We start from the raw sequence: 18,922 nt of genomic DNA on the forward strand, positions 1-18,922 counted from the left end.
GTTCACGGAGAGAAAAATAGTTCACGGAGAGAAAAATAGTTCACGGAGAGAAAAATAGTTCACGGAGAGAAAAATAGTTCACGGAGAGAAAAATAGTTCACGGAGAGAAAAATAGTTCACGGAGAGAAAAATAGTTCACGGAGAGAAAAATAGTTCACGGAGAGAAAAATAGTTCACGGAGAGAAAAATAGTTCACGGAGAGAAAAATAGTTCACGGAGAGAAAAATAGTTCACGGAGAGAAAAATAGTTCACGGAGAGAAAAATAGTTCACGGAGAGAAAAATAGTTCACGGAGAGAAAAATAGTTCACGGAGAGAAAAATAGTTCACGGAGAGAAAAATAGTTCACGGAGAGAAAAATAGTTCACGGAGAGAAAAATAGTTCACGGAGAGAAAAATAGTTCACGGAGAGAAAAATAGTTCACGGAGAGAAAAATAGTTCACGGAGAGAAAAATAGTTCACGGAGAGAAAAATAGTTCACGGAGAGAAAAATAGTTCACGGAGAGAAAAATAGTTCACGGAGAGAAAAATAGTTCACGGAGAGAAAAATAGTTCACGGAGAGAAAAATAGTTCACGGAGAGAAAAATAGTTCACGGAGAGAAAAATAGTTCACGGAGAGAAAAATAGTTCACGGAGAGAAAAATAGTTCACGGAGAGAAAAATAGTTCACGGAGAGAAAAATAGTTCACGGAGAGAAAAATAGTTCACGGAGAGAAAAATAGTTCACGGAGAGAAAAATAGTTCACGGAGAGAAAAATAGTTCACGGAGAGAAAAATAGTTCACGGAGAGAAAAATAGTTCACGGAGAGAAAAATAGTTCACGGAGAGAAAAATAGTTCACGGAGAGAAAAATAGTTCACGGAGAGAAAAATAGTTCACGGAGAGAAAAATAGTTCACGGAGAGAAAAATAGTTCACGGAGAGAAAAATAGTTCACGGAGAGAAAAATAGTTCACGGAGAGAAAAATAGTTCACGGAGAGAAAAATAGTTCACGGAGAGAAAAATAGTTCACGGAGAGAAAAATAGTTCACGGAGAGAAAAATAGTTCACGGAGAGAAAAATAGTTCACGGAGAGAAAAATAGTTCACGGAGAGAAAAATAGTTCACGGAGAGAAAAATAGTTCACGGAGAGAAAAATAGTTCACGGAGAGAAAAATAGTTCACGGAGAGAAAAATAGTTCACGGAGAGAAAAATAGTTCACGGAGAGAAAAATAGTTCACGGAGAGAAAAATAGTTCACGGAGAGAAAAATAGTTCACGGAGAGAAAAATAGTTCACGGAGAGAAAAATAGTTCACGGAGAGAAAAATAGTTCACGGAGAGAAAAATAGTTCACGGAGAGAAAAATAGTTCACGGAGAGAAAAATAGTTCACGGAGAGAAAAATAGTTCACGGAGAGAAAAATAGTTCACGGAGAGAAAAATGCTAATCTCATCTATTTTGTTATTAAATGTTCCAAAAACATGGCATACAAGTTAGCATACAACACTAAGTAATGGAAAGATACTTACATTTCTGTGCTCCATTGAATAAAGCTCTGTCCTTTGGTGTGTCGCCGACTTCAATTATCTTGGCTCCAGCCAATAGCTGCATAATTAAACCTGAAGTTACAATGGGGGAAATACCAAGTTCCATAAGAGTACCTCGATTGGAAGCTAGGATAACACGTATCCAGTAGAATGGGTCTGCAGAGTCTGAACTCATTATGCCAAACAGGGGTATCTGAAATATCAAAGCAAACAATATATTAGGTTTCCTTCAAATGAGGGTGCCGAATTCAAGAGTTCATGAAGTCTGCATCAAACAACAGGCTATTTTCCTATGTCGAAAATATGGTTTACACACTCGTCATTCTGAATGATTTTAACATTTAATAGCATTTTCAGTCAATATTCTCAATTTTTCTGTAATTTAAGCTTAAAAGTCATTAAATATAAAGATTTGGCCACATGATCAAAACTGTTTTGTTATTGGCTGAAGCTCTAGTGATGTCACAGGAATAAGAGTAAGATGAAGCTGTATGTATTGTAAGAGTGTTAGCCAAAGCTACTTCCAAAAAAATGTGTGTGAAAAGGGACCAAACTCTGAGGTCAAGGGTTCCTAGTCTTAAACAGTAATTAAACTAACTTATGCTAAGAACAACACATACACCCATGTCCAATAGAGAACTCAACTCTCCAGCAGGAGGGGTATGTCCCACTATACTAGTTATTAGGGTTCCTTCATGTTCCATTCATGTACAGAGCATGGGAAGAATGAATGACTCAATGCCTCTGTGTGTGCAGTAATTATTCTTATCTTATCCTCATGATCCCTATGTCATGAAATGTAGGGGATTTTAATATATTTCTAGATTCATCACCATTTAAAGCTGGTTCTTCAAACTTTGTTAATAGGCTTTCTCGGATAGTTTACGTGTATCTTCAAGAATCTTCCAGTTCAGTTCCAGTTGTATATCTGTGACACTCTCCCATGGATTAAACAAACCTGTGACCATCCGAGTCACCCTTCTCTGTACACATTCAATATACCGTTAATACTATCTGGTACGGATCGCACACACTTGAGCAGTATTCTAGAATCAGCCGAACGAGTGATTTTTAAGCAATCTCCTTTGTAGACTGACTGCACTTCCCCAGTATTCTACCAATAAACTGATGTCTACCACCTGCTTTACCCATGACTAAGCCTACGTGATCGTTCAATTCAAAATCCCTACAAAGTGTTACCCCTAGGTATTTGGCTGAGTTGGCTGATTCCAACAGTGACTCACTGGTATTATAGTCATACGTTACTATTTTTTTTATTTTCATTTTGTTAAGTGCACAATTTTATATTTCTGAACATTTAAAGGAAGATGTCAATCTTTGCAGCACTTTGATATCTTGTCAAGACCTGACTGAATATTTATGCAGCTTCTTTCAGACATTACTTCATTGTACGTAACTCGTCTGCAAAAAGTTTCCAGTTACTGTTAATAACTGCAAGGTCATTAACATACAACATTAACAGCAAGAGTCCCAATATGCTTCCCTGAGGTGTATCTGAAGTTACTCCTACATCTGACAATGACACAATATCCAAGATAGTATGCTGCATTCTCCCTACCAAAAAGTCCTCAATGCAGTCACAAATTTAAATTGATACCCAATATGATTGTACTTCTGACAATAAGTGTATTTGTGGTTCCGAGTCAAATGCTTTTCAGAAATCAAGAAATACTGCACCTGACTGCCTTGATCCAAAGTTTTCAGTATGCCACATGAGAAAAGTGGAAGTTTGGTTTCACATGATTAATGTTTTTGGAATCCATGCTGGTTGGCATTGAGGAGACCATTCTGCTGAAGATACCACATTATGTTTAAGTTCAGAATATGTTCTAAGATTCTACAACAAATCCATGTCGTGGATATTGGACAGTAGTTTTGTGGATCATTGACTACCGTTTTTGTAGACAGGTGCGACCTGCACTTTTTTCCACGAGCTGGACATGGATTTTTGTTCGAGGGATCTACGACAGAGTCAGTTGCAAATTCTGTATAGAATCTGACAGGGGTTCCATTGGGCCCTGGGGCTTTGTTCAATTTTAAAGATTTTAGCTGTTTCTCAATAACACTGACACCAACACTTATTTCATTCATCTTTGCAGTGGTATAAGGATTAAATTCAGGCAATTCTCCTGGGTTTTTCTTCATAACAGAAAATTTTAGAAAAGGGTTAAGCACTTCAGCTTTTGCTTCGCTACCCTCAGTTTCAGTTCCTGTCTAATTTGCTATGGACTGGACACTAACTTTGGTCCCACTAATAGCCTTTACATACAACCATTATTTCTTTGGCTTTCGTGAATAATCATTTGACAATATTCCGCTACAGTAGCCATTGAAGGCATCATGTATTGCTTTAACAGCCAAATGAGTTTCATTCAGCGTCTATCTACAACCCTACACTTTTGTAATCTCTGTTTCTTTAGAAGTTTCTTTACAGTGGATGTGTACCATGGATGTTCCCTCCCTTTATGAACTATTCTACTGAACCATGGACCTTGCCATCAGTGAGCTGGCTTGCGCGCCTCAGCGATACAGATAGCAACACCATAGGTGTAATCACAACATAAGGCTATCTGTTGAGAGGCCAAACAAACATGTGGTTCCTGAAGAGGGGCAGCAGCCTTTAAGGGCAATTATCTGGATGATTGACTGATCTGTCCTTTTACCATCAACCAAAACGGCCTTGATGTGGTAATACCACAAAAAGCTGAAAGCAAGGGGGAACTACAGCCGTAATTCTTCCTCGGGGCATGCAGCATTCTGTACAGTTAAATGAGGATGGCATCCTCTTGCTTAAAACAAAACAGTCCCCTATTCTAATCTCCGGGCAGGAACTACTCAGGAAGATGTCATCAGGAGAAACAAAACTAGCATTCTAAGGATCAGAGCACGGGATGTTAAATCCCTTAAATGAGCAGGTAGGATAGAAAATTTAAAAACAATTGGCTGAAGTTAGATATTGTGGGATTTAGTGAAGTTTGGTGGCAGGAGGAACAGGACTTCTGGTCACGTGAAGACAATGTTATAAATATAAAATCAAATAGGGGATAACGCAGGAGTAGGTTTAATAATAAATAAGAAAAAAGGAATGTGGGTAAGCTATTATGAACAGCAATGTGAATGCATTATTGTAGCCAAGATAGACACAAAGCTCATACCCACCACAGTAATACAAGTTTATATGCAAACTACTTCCACACATGGAGAGAGAGAAAAACTGCATGATGAGATAAAAGAAATTATTTACTCAGATAGTTACGGGAAACAAATATTTAATGGTGATGACTGGAATTCAATACTTGGAAAAGAAAAAATAGTAGATAAGTATGAACTTGGGGGAAAGGAAAGAAAAATGAAGCACCCTGGTTGAGTTTTCCACAGAGCATAACTCACTCACTGCTAACACTTGGTTTAAAAATCATAAAAGAAGGTTGTATACGTGGAGGAGACCTGGAGACACTGGGAGGTCTGCGACTGATTATGTAATGGTAAGAGACAGATTTAGGAACCAGGTTTTAGGTTGCAAAACAACTATAGATTAAAATTGAAGAAATTGGAAACATGTAAAAGATTAAATAGATGAGACCTGGATAAGTTGAAAGAACCAGAAGTTGCTGAGATTTTCAGGGGCAGCAAAGGAATACAGTAGCAAAAAAATGAGCAGCTTTAAGAGATGAAATAGTGATGGCAGCAAAGAATCAAATAGGTAAAAACACAAGGCCTAGTATAAATTCTTGGATAACACGAGATATTGAATTTAACTGATGAAAGGTAAAAATATAAAAATGCGGCAAATGAAGCAGGTGAACAGGGGCACAAACGTTAAAAAAATATCAAACGGCAGGAAGTGCAAAATGGCTAAGCAGGAATGGCTAGAGAACAAATGTACGGATTCAGAAGCATATTTCAGTAAGATACAGATAAATACCACCTACACAAAAATTGAAGAGGGCTTTGCAGAAAAGAGAAGCAGCCGTATGAATATCAAAAGCTCAGATGGGAAGCCAGTCCCAAGCAAAGAAGGGAAAGCTAAAAAGGTGGAAGAAGTATACACAGGGTCTACACAAAGGTGACAAGTGGACGTAGGTGAAGATGAGATGGGAGATATGATAGTGTGTGAAGAAGCTGACACAGAGCTCTGAAAGACCTAAGTCAAAACAAGGCCCAAGGAGTAGAAGATATTCCATCAGAATTGCGGATAGCCTTGGGAGACGACACTCTTCCATTGGTGTGCAAGATGTATTAGACAGGCAAAATACCCTCAGACTTCGAGAAGAATGTAATAATTCCAATTCCAAAGAAAGTAGTAGCTGACAGATGTAAAAATTACTGAACTATCAGTTTAGTAAGTCATAGTTGCAAATACAAATATGAATTCTTTACAGAAGATTGGAAAAACTGGTAGAAACTGACCACAGGGAATAGCAATTTGGATTCCACAGAAATGCAGGAAGATGCGAGGCAATAGTGAACCTGTAAGTTGTGTTAGAAGACAGATTAAAGAAAGGCAAACCTACGTTTCTAGCATTTGTAGACTTAGAGAAAGCTTTTGACAATGTTGACTGGAATATTCTTTGAAATTCTGATGGTATTAGGATAAAATTCAGGAAGCAAAAGGCTATTTACAACTTCTACAGAAACCAGATGGCAGTTAAAAAAGCTGAGGGGTGTAAATGGGAAGACGTGGTTGAGAAGGGAGCGAGACATGGTCGTAGCCTAGAAAAATCTGGAGTAGAAATTAAAGTTCAGGGAAAAGAAATAAAAACTCTGAGGTTTGTTGACGGCATTTTAATTCATTCAGAAACAGCAAATGACTTAACAGTAATTGAACAGAATGGGCAGGGTCTTGAAAGGAGCATACAAGATGAACATCAGCAAAAGCAAAACAATGATAATGGAATACATTGGAATTAAACTGAGTGATGCTAAGGGAATTAGATAAGAAAATGAAAAAGTAGTAGATGAGTTTTGCTATTTGGACAACAAAATAACTGATTATGGTCAAAGTACAGACGATATAAAATGTAAACTGCCAACGGCAAGAAAAGCATTTCTTAAGAAGAGAAATTTATTAACATCGAATATAGATTTAAGTGTTGGGAAGTCTTTTCGATGAGTATTTGTCCAGTGTTTAGCCATGTATGAAAGTGAAACATTGACAATAAACAGCTTAGACAGGAAGAGAATATAAGCTTCTGAAATTTTGTGCTACAGAAGAATGCTGAAGTTTAGATGGGTGGTTCATTAACTAATAAGGAGGTACTTAACAGAATCACAGAGAAAAGAAGTTAGTGGAACTACTTGACCAAAAGAAGGGATCGGTTGATACAACATGTTCTGAAACATCAATGGATTACCAATTTAGTACTGGAAGAAAGTGCTTGGGGGGGGGGGGGGGGGGTAAAAATTGTAGAGAGAGGCCAGGAGATGAACACAGTAAGCAGATTCAGAAGGAGTTTCGAGTTCCACCTCAAGATATGACACTACTGATTTTTTTATGTGGTTTACTGAAATATATATATAATGGAGGGAAACATTCCACGTGGAAAAAATATACCTAAAAACACAGATGATGTGACTTACCGAACGAAAGTGCTGGCAGGTCGATAGACACACAAACAAACACAAACATACACACAAAATTCAAGCTTTCGCAACGAACTGTTGCCTCATCAGGAAAGAGGGAAGGAGAGGGAAAGACGAAAGGATGTAGGTTTTAAGGGAGAGGGTAAGGAGTCATTCCAATCCCAGGAGCGGAAAGACTTACCTTAGGGGGGAAAAAGGACAGGTATACACTCGCGCGTGCGCGCCCACACACACACACACACACACACACACACACACACACACACACACACATCCATCCGCACATACACAGACACAAGCAGATGAAAAAAATGTCTGCTTGTGTGTGTGTGTGTGTGTGTGTGTGTGTGTGTGTGTGTGTGTGTGCACGCGCGCACGCGCGAGTGTATAACTGTCCTTTTTTCCCCCTAAGGTAAGTCTTTCCACTCCTGGGATTGGAATGACTCCTTACCCTCTCCCTTAAAACCTACATCCTTTCGTCTTTCCCTCTCCTTCCCTCTTTCCTGATGAGGCAACAGTTTGTTGCGAAAGCTTTATTCTTTGCGCTTTAGTAACCATTGTTGCCACAACTGCATCATGGTCACTGATACCAGTTTCAATGTGGGCAGCCTCAAAGAAGTCAGATCTATTTGTTGCCATTAGATGCAATACATTTCCATCATGAGTAGGGTTCCTAACTACCTGTTCTAGGTAGTTTTCAGAGAAGGAATTCAGTAGAGTTTCACAGTATGTCTTATGCCCACTACTAACAAAACAAATTTTCCCAAGTAATAGTTGGATGATCAAAGTCTCCATCAATGATTACTTGGGTTCTTTTGTACTTCCTGCAAACAGTTATTCAGTAGTGGAAACTGCATTTACCACTTTTAAGTAAGAACGGAAACGAATTTTGTGAAGGTTGATAGGGGAAACCTTCCAAAAGTTGGTGTCTGAGGCCTCTTCATGCTTAGAAAACCAACCAGACTTAAGTTCCAAAAGTAAGAAATACGAAAACTGCACTGTGTGGTGACTGGAACGAACGTACTGTGATGTGGCAGTAAGTTTTAGACCTGTCTTAAAACTGAGGAAATCTGCAGCTTTATTATTTGGTTGGACCACGCTGGAAAGATTTTCCAGGGCAACTTGTGAAAGCCTTCAGTCTTGCCCACAAAAGCTTCTACCTGAAGACACCAACCGCTTTCACTTCTGGGAATCTGCACCCCTTACTTGCTGAATGTTCCACTATGCATTGTCCCCCACTCTCACTGGCCCAGAGTCACTAATGTCCAGTAGTGGCATCCTCATGAGCTTTGCACCTGAATGCACTTAGCTGCATATTCCACACACAAAAGTCTATCTCTGGCAGCTCATCCTGATGAGTTTTGTCATATTTTGAGACACAGATATCCATATAAGACCTGTATCAGAGATATGGCTCAAACCAAGTACTGCCACAAGTTCAGTAGATCTAGAGGGCTACATCTTTGTAAGACACGACAGATGTAATCAACGACAGGCTGGAGTACGAGTGCACATATTGCTCTGATTTATCATCTACTGTGCTACAAATATCCAACAATATGGATGATAAACCAGTGGAATACATTCATTCACAGAGATCAAATCCCTGAACAGAAAGAGCCTGATGTGTCCTTCACAAACCTTGTAAAACAGGCAGGTTTGCCTGCTTCAAAACTACTCAAAGTCTCAAATCGACATACAAGCAGGTAACTATAGGTGGTGACACTAACAAATTTTCTATACACTAGTTCTTACAGTGTGAAATTTAAGCAGACACTTTCTTCTTCAAACTTGTTGCTACTACAGTTTGATCCTATCCATAACATGAACAATGATCACAATCTCATATATATATTTGCAATGAAATCCCCTAACAGAATAATTCATACCCCTCAAATATCTGCACCTCACATGTCTGCCCATAAATTTCATGACGGTCTTGAAAGAATGCCTCAGAAGGAAACCAACTGACTACATACCAAACCCCAAACACATTACTTTATCTGGACTTGCAACTGAGGTGTAAGAAATACAGCAATGTCTTCTATTTCTTTCTTGGATATAAACAAAAATCTTCATGGGTTTATTGACAAACTGACCTAACTATATGACAAATATGCTTCCCCGAAGCCTGGAAAAGTAAGAAGAAAACATGTGCCTTGGCTATCTGAACTAAAACAGCTCATGAATCTCAGAGATGTTGCACATCATGCATACAAACTATATCCATGCCTGAAAGCCCTACTGCTTACAAGCAGAAGTGGAACAGAGCCAGTCAAGCTGTGTAAAACTGAAAACTCTTGCACGTCCATACAATAACAGACAACAGAAAGAACAGCTGTGCTACACAAAAACCTACATGGTCTTAGTATAGGCAAAGTAAAAGCTGCAGCTGACCTGATTGGCACCGCCACAGAACTGAACTGGTACTCTACATTACTTACAACCACAGCTGAACCACAAATGAAACAGACTCATCGCTTATTCATGGGGATAAATGACAAGCTGTGAAAAATTCTATCTAAAGGGCATTACATTGAATACCATCACAAAAGCAACCTTTCATATCAGATCAGCATCTACCAGACAAAATGGCATCACAGTCCATATGATGAATTTTATTACTGACCCACTACTGCCCACTGTGACAGATATTAATCACTCCTTAACAACATGTGTATTCCCCGAGGCCTGGAAATGTGACAGATTAAGCCACTACCTGAAAAGGGTGTTGCATTCTTCCTGCAGTGTCCAAGACCTAAGAGCATATACGCCACTACCAGCTAAAACACTAAACACAAACAACCTACTAGAAAAATACTGATCAGGTTTCTGTAAATATCACAGCACATCTGACTTAATAAAGGTAACAGATGACCTGAAGCTTGCCATAGATGCACAAGAGGCAAGCATCAAGTGCTTCTTTGACTTCCACAAAGCCTTCGACACTGTCAACTTTGACATTTTACTTGCCAAACTTAGCAGCCTTAACTTTTTGCCAAGTGCAGTGCAATGGTTTTGCTCATACCTGATGTCTCGCCATCCATGCATCATATTCAGCCCCATAAAAGTTAGAATGGGGGCAGGTACTACCAGATATCCTCGAGGTTTAGTATTAAGTCCTACATACTTTTCATTGTATGTAAATGATGTGCCATCAGTTTTGTCCTACTGCAAATACCGCATGTACGCTGATGACCTGTAGTTGTATCTGAGTGCAAAACCAATTATCCTGACAACACCTATTGAGAATCTCAATACCGACCTGTGCGCACTACATAAATGGGTGCAGGATATAGGATTAAACCACAACCCATAAAAGAACAAAGTGATACTGACTGGTCATTCCAGATCATTAACCTGAAGTATCTGGAATCCCTACCATCTTTAACCCCAAATGGGAGACAACTTTTCTCCTTCAGCAAACAGTCTAGGAGTAAAAATAAATGAAAATCTAAACTGGACTGAGCACATGACCCCAATATGCAAGAAGCCATCAGCATCTCTCCATGCCCTACAAAAATATAAAAAGCTATTCCCTCTTGACCTGAAAAAGAAACTTATACAAAGACTTATACTTCTAGTTACTGATTAGAGCAATGTTATCCTGCCAGGGCTTCTTCAGGAAAGCATGCAGCACCAATAACTGGTCATGATGCCTGTGTTCATTATATTGATGATGTTAAACTTTATCATATTCACAACTATCCTGTGTATCATATTCACAACTATTCTGTGCATGCAGACAAGTGCAGAGATTTTCATACCCTCTGTCTTGTCAACAGTCTTATCAATAAACACTGTCCCTCCTAACCTGTCTTTCCTCAACTTTAATAATCCTGTCCGAATGAGATGGCAGAAACCTCCATCCCCATCAGAGCAAAATCCTTTGTCACCCTCCAACGTTCAGCCATTTTCTCAGAGTCCTTAGTATCAGGAACCTGACTCTGGAATAACCTCCCACATTATATTAGAGAATTGAACAACATCTCCAGCTTCGGAAGACAGTTAATGACTTACTAATATATCAACAATAAGGATTACCCTTCTACATCCTCCTTTCCAGCCAGATATTCATAATTTCCCAGTAAGCTTAGCTGGTGCAGTCTCTCTAAATTTCCTATCCCCAGAGCTCACCATATCAGGAAACACCTATCTTGTACACCCATAAATTCTTTTTATATCTGTCACCACCACCACCACCACCACCACCACCACCACCACTACTACTACTACTACTACTAGTAGTACTATAAGCACTGTTAGTGACACCAAAATGACTGTCACAGAGAGAAACACAGTGACCATTCTCTCTTTTCAATCTCTAAAAGAGCTGCAACGATTCTCCTCATTATTTGGAACACTCAATTTCAGTAGTTTTTGTACATGCATTTGTACATATGTGGTACGAAACACCATCTGTAACCCATTTTTCAAAGCAAGGTCTCTCTGAATGATATTTAAGACAGTTAAGAGCAGAAATCTAGCCAGTGATATCACAGGAACCATACCTCAAATGGAGCATTTTAGTGGGGTTATGTATTTGTTTGTTTTTTTTCCTTTCTGAAACTCATGAGGTTGGAGGGGAAGCATGTTATTAGCAAAAAATGACAATCATTTACAAGGATTTCCAGAAAACAGTCAAATACCCTATTCCAAAACTGATTAGAATTCACTAAGCTTGTACATGATACAAATTTCCTACATGACAGTTATATGTGATATTTTCTGAGTATTTCTATACTAAACACAAAGAGGGCCAATTCACATTTTCCAATATAACGTGGAAGTACCAATTAGGCTTCCCAACTGGTCAATTTGCTTTGCCAACTCAGAACCAAATTGTCTAGTCTATCGCCACACTGAAGATTTCAAACAAAGGGGAGGGGGGGGGGGTGTTCAGTACCACATTGTAACCCATGTTCCATACACTCTTAGCACAATATTAATACCCAACACCCAGTTTATTCTTTGCCTTTAAGTTCGCATTCAGCACTGCTTGTTTGTCTCTGGATTGTTTTTCCAGTGGCGTTAGCTGTTTGTTAACAGTGACACAGTATTACGGATTTGCTCACTGATTAAGAGTTGGCCAATACACATTTCACATACGAGTTCACTGACTGCAACCACAGGACTGACACAATCATGCTACGCTTAGCTGTTGCTGCAAGGAGGCAAGTACATGATAAAATCATTCTGTGTTATGTATTTAACACTTTGGTGACAATATTACAGGTTTTCTCACTGTTGTATGTGTATTTCCACAGGAACAAAGGTAACTGAGGAAACAAACCAAATAAATCACAACTGCATTATTACTCTGTAATGAGCCACCAGAGACTGGACCCATTGTAGCAAAAATATCCCTAAATAACTTCAGAAATTCTGTCAGAGTTTGGTTTCACCCTTTATATCAAATAACTCTATTATTTACAAATCTAGCAAAAGAATCTGCATAAACTATTCTTGCACTGTTGATGTGGTCTTTAGTCCAAAGACCAGTTTAATGCAGTTCTCCGCAATTTTCTATCCTGTGCATACTGCTTCATCTAATAAAAACTGCAACATACATGCTGTTTACTGTATTCATGCATATGTCCCCTCTACAGTTTTCACTTACCACACTTCTCTAAATTACCTCCTTGATACCTCACAATGGGCTCTATGAACTGATGCCTTCTTTCATTTTAGATGTGCTGTAACTTTCTCTTTTCCTCAAACTGTTTGAGTAGTTCCTTATTAGTTAATCAACCAATGTAATAGCATCATAGCCTACTTCAAAGAGTCTTTTCCTTTTCTGAACTGCTTGAAGCTCACATTTCACCTCCATACGAGGTCACACTCAAAAGATTTCCTGACAAATTTATATTAGATGTTGACAAGTTTCTCTTTTTAAGGAATGCCTTTCTTGTTAATACCAGTCTGCCTTTTACACACTCACTACTCCAGACAGCCAGTTACTTTGTTAGCCACACAACAAAACTATTTTTAGCGTAATTTCCTAATCTAAATTCTTGTACTATGGCCCTGAATGTATTTAACTTTGGTACAAACACTTTGATTCCATAAACCACAGTAACAAAATAAGATAGTCACAAAATACCAAAAGTGTCGCACGGAGACTTGCATAGGAACATGCTGTCACAGTATCAGGTGTTACTCCCTGCCAAAACTATCACATACCCACACTAACTCATCCTTTGTTTTTCTCCTCCCCATCCACACCATCTGCTTTTCTACTAATGTCACCAGCCAGTCTATGGAATCAGTCTCCCCACCTGTCTATTATCCCTTCTCGAACATAGTCTTGTTCATAGCAGTTCCTCGCCTCCATTTGTGTTCTATTTCCTTTGAAAGCCAGTCTAATACTGAATTATTGCTGAAGCAAACTAAATAGCTTACTTCCATTACTTGTTGCATCATTCTTGTAGCTCCCACACTCATCATGTTACCTTACATTACTGCGTGTTCTCTTAATGTATAAAAACTGTGATACCACAGGTTCTTAAAATTATGCAGTGTATTAGATAAACAATAAGTTTACCTTTTGCTTCAGAAAGTGCAGAACAAGGAAGTCTCATGGTACTTGTATCTTGCCTTGAATACAGTATCAACAGCATAGCTAAAATGCTTGGGTTACAAATCTTACAGCTGTCAACTGTATCTCTACTATTTCCTAAATGATTCTGCACTCAAAGCCATAATACTAATTGAGATAGTGGGCTCAAATTTTACAGTGCTACTGACTACTCCCCCCCCCCCCCTATAAACTGCGTTGTTTACGTTTCTTCGCGGAGAGGGGGGGGGGGGGGGAATCTGGAGAGTAATCTGAGGTTTAGGTTAGTCACCAACATTTGTCATTATGACATGTGAAGTACGGTACATAAACTATAAAAATAATTAATAACTGGGGCCGGCGTGCGCATTAGTGGACGACGATAAAAGCATAGCTTTCAGCACGTTATGTATTGACATTTGTAGACTTTTCGAGTCCACCAAGCAATGAAATCGGCCTTTCGGCTGCCAATTTGCATGTTATATGGCAAACATGAACAATCAGTGATGGATACACTGCTGCATAGAAACACTGTTTGAAACTGACGTTCGTCAAAAATATACGCACGTGTGACGCAGAAGCTGAAAACATGTCGACGCACTTACAAATGTTTAAAAACAACAATTCCACACACAAAACACGTGAAAACAAATTTAAAGCAAGTACTTATGGTAAATTCAAGTAACGGAACACTGTGAGAAACATGGTTGTCTAACCTACAATGAGGGAGTGGCAAAAAGTTACAAGGCGAAACTACAATTTTAAAGACAAGAATAAATTTATGTATGTATTAACGAACAGTCACATTTTAATACTGACCTGGCAGCAGACTAAAAATATGAATAACGTTATCGCTGTCCATAGCACCTTCTCACGAAACTGAATCTGGAACAAACATATGGTTCGTTAGAAGCTTCATAATAAATTCGCCATGGGAGGTAAACACAAAATATATGAACAAAACGTATTAAAGCACTTAAACGACATACCTTTCGTTCAGGTTTCGCGATTTCTGGAAGTATACTGCAAAACGGCTTGATTACCTCTAGGAACTTGACTGTAACACACGATCAACCATCGAAGTAATTACTTAAAATATGTCACCAAGCAATACATAAAAAGCAATAACGCAGTAATCACAGATCGAAATGTGAGATAATTAAACACTCAAAAACAAACTGTGATTAGTACCAAATGAAGTTCAGCAAAACTTTAGAAACTGGAAACAAATCTGTCACATTTAGAACAATCAATACTTACTCCCCATATTTACGGAGTTTTACACTATTTATATATAGCAATTCTTGTTTTACACGTTCTACTACAACATGTGAAAATTAAGACACCGTCCGCAAGCCACCCTCTCACCGCTTCGAAAGACAACTATGCTTTACACGTCCACAGTCAACCAGTCACGTGACTCGTCGACGCAGGCGCAGTTTCGTTCTAAGGACCGCTAGAGAGCTCTGTGGTGGGGATCATCCGGTTCCAACGCGGCTACTGTTGGAGCATGGAAGTACAGTTACACGACGGCAGTATTCGATCAACGTGGCACCATTGGGTAGGGCGGTGGACACGGACGCTTAGTATATCTACGTAGTGCAGTTCAGCCATAGTAATGAATAAATGTTACAGATACAGCGCATCGCCTGCATTTGGGTCGTTTGCTAGTCTGTTTGTATATTTCAGCAAACTATTATCGGACTACCTCTATAACCCACCTCCCGCTAAAGGTCATTCATAAATGGATGTTTCGGGTTCGATAAAATCCATAGCACGACGTTATGAATCCTTCATGTCTCCACGTATATATATATATATATATATATATATATATATATATATATATATATATATATATATATATATATATATACAGGGTGTTACAAAAAGGTACGGCCAAACTTTCTGGAAACATTCCTCATACACAAATAAAGAAAAAATGTTATGTGGACATGTGTCCGGAAACGCTTAATTTCCATGTTAGAGCTCATTTAATTTTCGTCAGTATGTACTGTACTTCCTAGATTCACCGCCATGATTTCATACGGGATACTCTATCTGTGCTGCTAGAACATGTGCCTTTACAAGTACGACACAACATGTGGTTCATGCACGATGGAGCTCCTGCACATTTCAGTCGAAGTGTTCGTACGCTTCTCAACAACAGATTCGGTGACCGATGGATTGGTAGAGGCGGACCAATTCCATGACCTCCACGCTCTCCTGACCTCAACCCTCTTGACTTTCATTTGTGGGGCATTTGAAAGCTCTTGTCTACGCAACCCCGGTACGAAATGTAGAGACTCTTCGTGCTCGTATTGTGGACGGCTGTGATACAATACGCCATTCTCCAGGCCTACATCAGCGCATCAGGTATTCCATGCGACGTAGGGTGGATGCATGTATCCTCGCCAACGGAGGACATTTTGAACATTTCCTGTAACAAAGTGTTTGAAGTCACGCTGCTACGTTCTGTTGCTGTGTGTTTCCATTCCATGATTAATGTGATTTGAAGAGAAGTAGTAAAATGAGCTCTAACATGGAAAGTAAGCGTTTCCGGACACATGTCCACATAACATATTTTCTTTCTTTATGTGTGAGGAATGTTTCCTGAAAGTTTGGCCGTACCTTTTTGTAACACCCTGTATATCTGCTCCTTGTGAAATAGAGATATGCAATTTGTTTTTAGGTATACTACTAATTTCAAAATTATATGCAAAACACTGTGAAGTGCGTGGCGGAAGGTACTTTCTATCATACAACATTTTTATGGTTTCTTCCCGTTCCATTCTGATAGGGAGCACGGGAAGAATGGCTAAGTTGGGAGCTGTAATGTACGCCTACATTGTTGATGTAATACTGGATCTTGCAACTTTGTAAACAGATTTTCGCAGAGTAATGGACTTACGTCTTCAAGCGTCTGCTAATTCAGACTTTTCAGCATTTCCGTGGCACTCTCCCATAGGCCATACGAACCTATGATTTTTCGTTCTGCTCTTCTTTGTATGCGTTCAATATCTCCTGTTAGTTCTGTTTTATATGGATCTCACACACTTAATACAGTATTGGAAAATAGGACGTACGTGTGTTTGTAAAAGTCTCCTTTGTAGACTGAATGCATTTTGAAAATAATTTATTGTCTAGCACAATCACACTGTAAATGTATGGCATTATTGGATGGGAAGCCCCACGGGTCACAATCGGGCACCTGTCGGAAAGGATGTTCCTCCTGCCGCACATTGGCCCCTTTCCTTGCTGATATGTAGGATGTTTGGTTGGTTAATTCGGGGGAGGGGAAGTAACAGCGAGGTCATCGGTCCCATCGGACTAGGGAAGGATGTGGAAGGAAGTCGGCAGTGCCCTTTCAAAGGAACCATCCCGGCATTTGCCTGTAGCGAATCACGGAAAACCTAAATCAGGATGACCGGACGCGGGTTTGAATCGTCTTCCTCTCGAATGCGGGTCCAGTGTGCTAACCAACGCGCCACCTGGCTCGGTGGATATGTAAGAATTCTGCCGTGTGTGTTTTTGTAGAGCGTAGGTTAGCGAAATGGATGCGCTCAACGTCGACATCCGACGGACGGATCGCCATCAACAGTGTCACATGCCCTCAGTTCTTAAGACATTGCGAAGAGGTTTGGAATTTAATCCATCTCTCTCTCTCTCTCTCTCTCTCTCTCTCTCTCTCTCTCTCTCTCTCTCTCTCTCTCTCTCCCCCTTCCTCTCCCCCCCCCCCCCCCCACCTTACCGGCCAAATACTGGTGGAGAAAAATTCATCCACCACCAAGATTCGAACCGGCTTACCTCAGAATCGAGCACCACACTACAGGCGGTAACTGTACAATCACATTTACTTCTAACAAAATCGCCTGTTTCAGCTACAGCATTCACTCAGACCATAATATATATCCCACCACCGCGGAAACCAAGTTGTCAAGCAGTATGTCCTTGTTACATCTCTGGACTTGTAGAGACGACTATGAAAAAAAAAAAAAGTCTGCCGGCCGGAGTGGCCGAGCTGTTCTAGGCGCTACAGTCTGGAACTACGCGACCGCTGCGGTCGCAGGTTCGAATCCTGCCTCGGGCATGGATGTTTGTGATGTCCTTAGGTTAGTTAGGTTTAAGTAGTTCTAAGTTCTAGGGGACTGATGACCACAACAGTTAAGTCCCATAGTGCTCAGAGCCATTTGAACCATTTGAAAAAAGTCTACTGGAAATCAATGTTTATAGCTGCTGTTTAAAATACAGATGGTTACTTTTTTGTTTTGTTTTCAGCTGGAAGACATAAGTGTCGTCGTGAAAGACGTTGAATAAAAAGTTACTGATTTAGTACGTACAGTACTGAGCAGCATCATTATAGTGACCAAATAATTAGTAAAGTCGAACGTTTTAAATTCTTGGTAATGCGGACAAGTATGAAGACGAAACTTCCTGGCAGATTAAAATTGTGCATCGGGCCGGGACTCAAACCTGAGACTTTTGCCTTTCGCAGGAAGGTATCTGCTTGCTAGACTAGCACTCCTGGAAGAAAGGATACTGTGGAGAGAAGCTTCATAATCACTGGCGTTAAAACGCGATAACTTGTTTGGTTGGTTGGTTGGTTTGGGGAAGGAGACCAGACAGCGTGGTCATCGGTCTCATCGGATTAGGGAAGGATGGGGAAGGAAGTCGGCCGTTCCGTTTCAGAGGAACCATCCCGGCATTTGCCTGGAGGATAACTTGTTTGCCTGGATAGCTTTTATTCCAGTACAGGGTATCTCCGATGGTGTCATATTTTTGGGCAGTCCCGCCTATAAACAAAGAATATTATTGGCGAGAAACTGCCTGTCAGAACTATCTACAATGTCAATTTGCGAGCTTCGTGAAGGCCGTTGTTTAAGCATCTTCCAATAGCGACTCTACCATCTCTGAACATACGCGTTGCCGTGTGATTATCAGTTGACGATATGGAATCATCCAAAAGGAACTACAGCACTGTCTAAGCGAACAATCAGCAGAAAAATTATTTGGACGTCATAAACACTTCATCTAGATCTGCATAATTATATACTCCGCAAGGCACCGTAAAAGCTGCGGGGAGGATGCCCTGTACCCAAGGGCGCCCATACGATAGTTTGTAGAGGTTGGGGGTGGGGGAGACAGACCTGGGGATATAGTGTATTTTTAGTATTTTGGGAGAAGAATGGCGACTTGTAAGTAGGCATAAAAATTTGAAAGTCATCTTGTATCC

General features: G+C 39.8%; 1 protein-coding gene across 1 annotated transcript in view; it reads right to left on the reverse strand.

Moving 5' to 3' along the window:
* LOC126470358 (protein transport protein Sec61 subunit alpha) overlaps positions 1 to 15,106 on the reverse strand; it is a 43,519-nt gene extending 28,413 nt beyond the window's left edge. Inside the window, exons 1-4 of the mRNA XM_050098154.1 lie at positions 14,950 to 15,106; positions 14,679 to 14,746; positions 14,509 to 14,574; positions 1,512 to 1,722 (exon numbers count right to left, since the gene is read on the reverse strand). Coding sequence (XP_049954111.1) covers positions 1,512 to 1,722; positions 14,509 to 14,574; positions 14,679 to 14,746; positions 14,950 to 14,956 — 352 coding nt within the window. The 5' untranslated portion in view covers positions 14,957 to 15,106. The remainder of the gene's footprint in view (positions 1 to 1,511; positions 1,723 to 14,508; positions 14,575 to 14,678; positions 14,747 to 14,949) is intronic.
* Between the last annotated feature and the right edge of the window lie 3,816 nt (positions 15,107 to 18,922).

The sequence above is a fragment of the Schistocerca serialis genome, chromosome 3 (genome assembly GCF_023864345.2).
Source record: "Schistocerca serialis cubense isolate TAMUIC-IGC-003099 chromosome 3, iqSchSeri2.2, whole genome shotgun sequence".
NCBI classification, from domain to species: Eukaryota; Metazoa; Arthropoda; class Insecta; order Orthoptera; family Acrididae; genus Schistocerca; species Schistocerca serialis.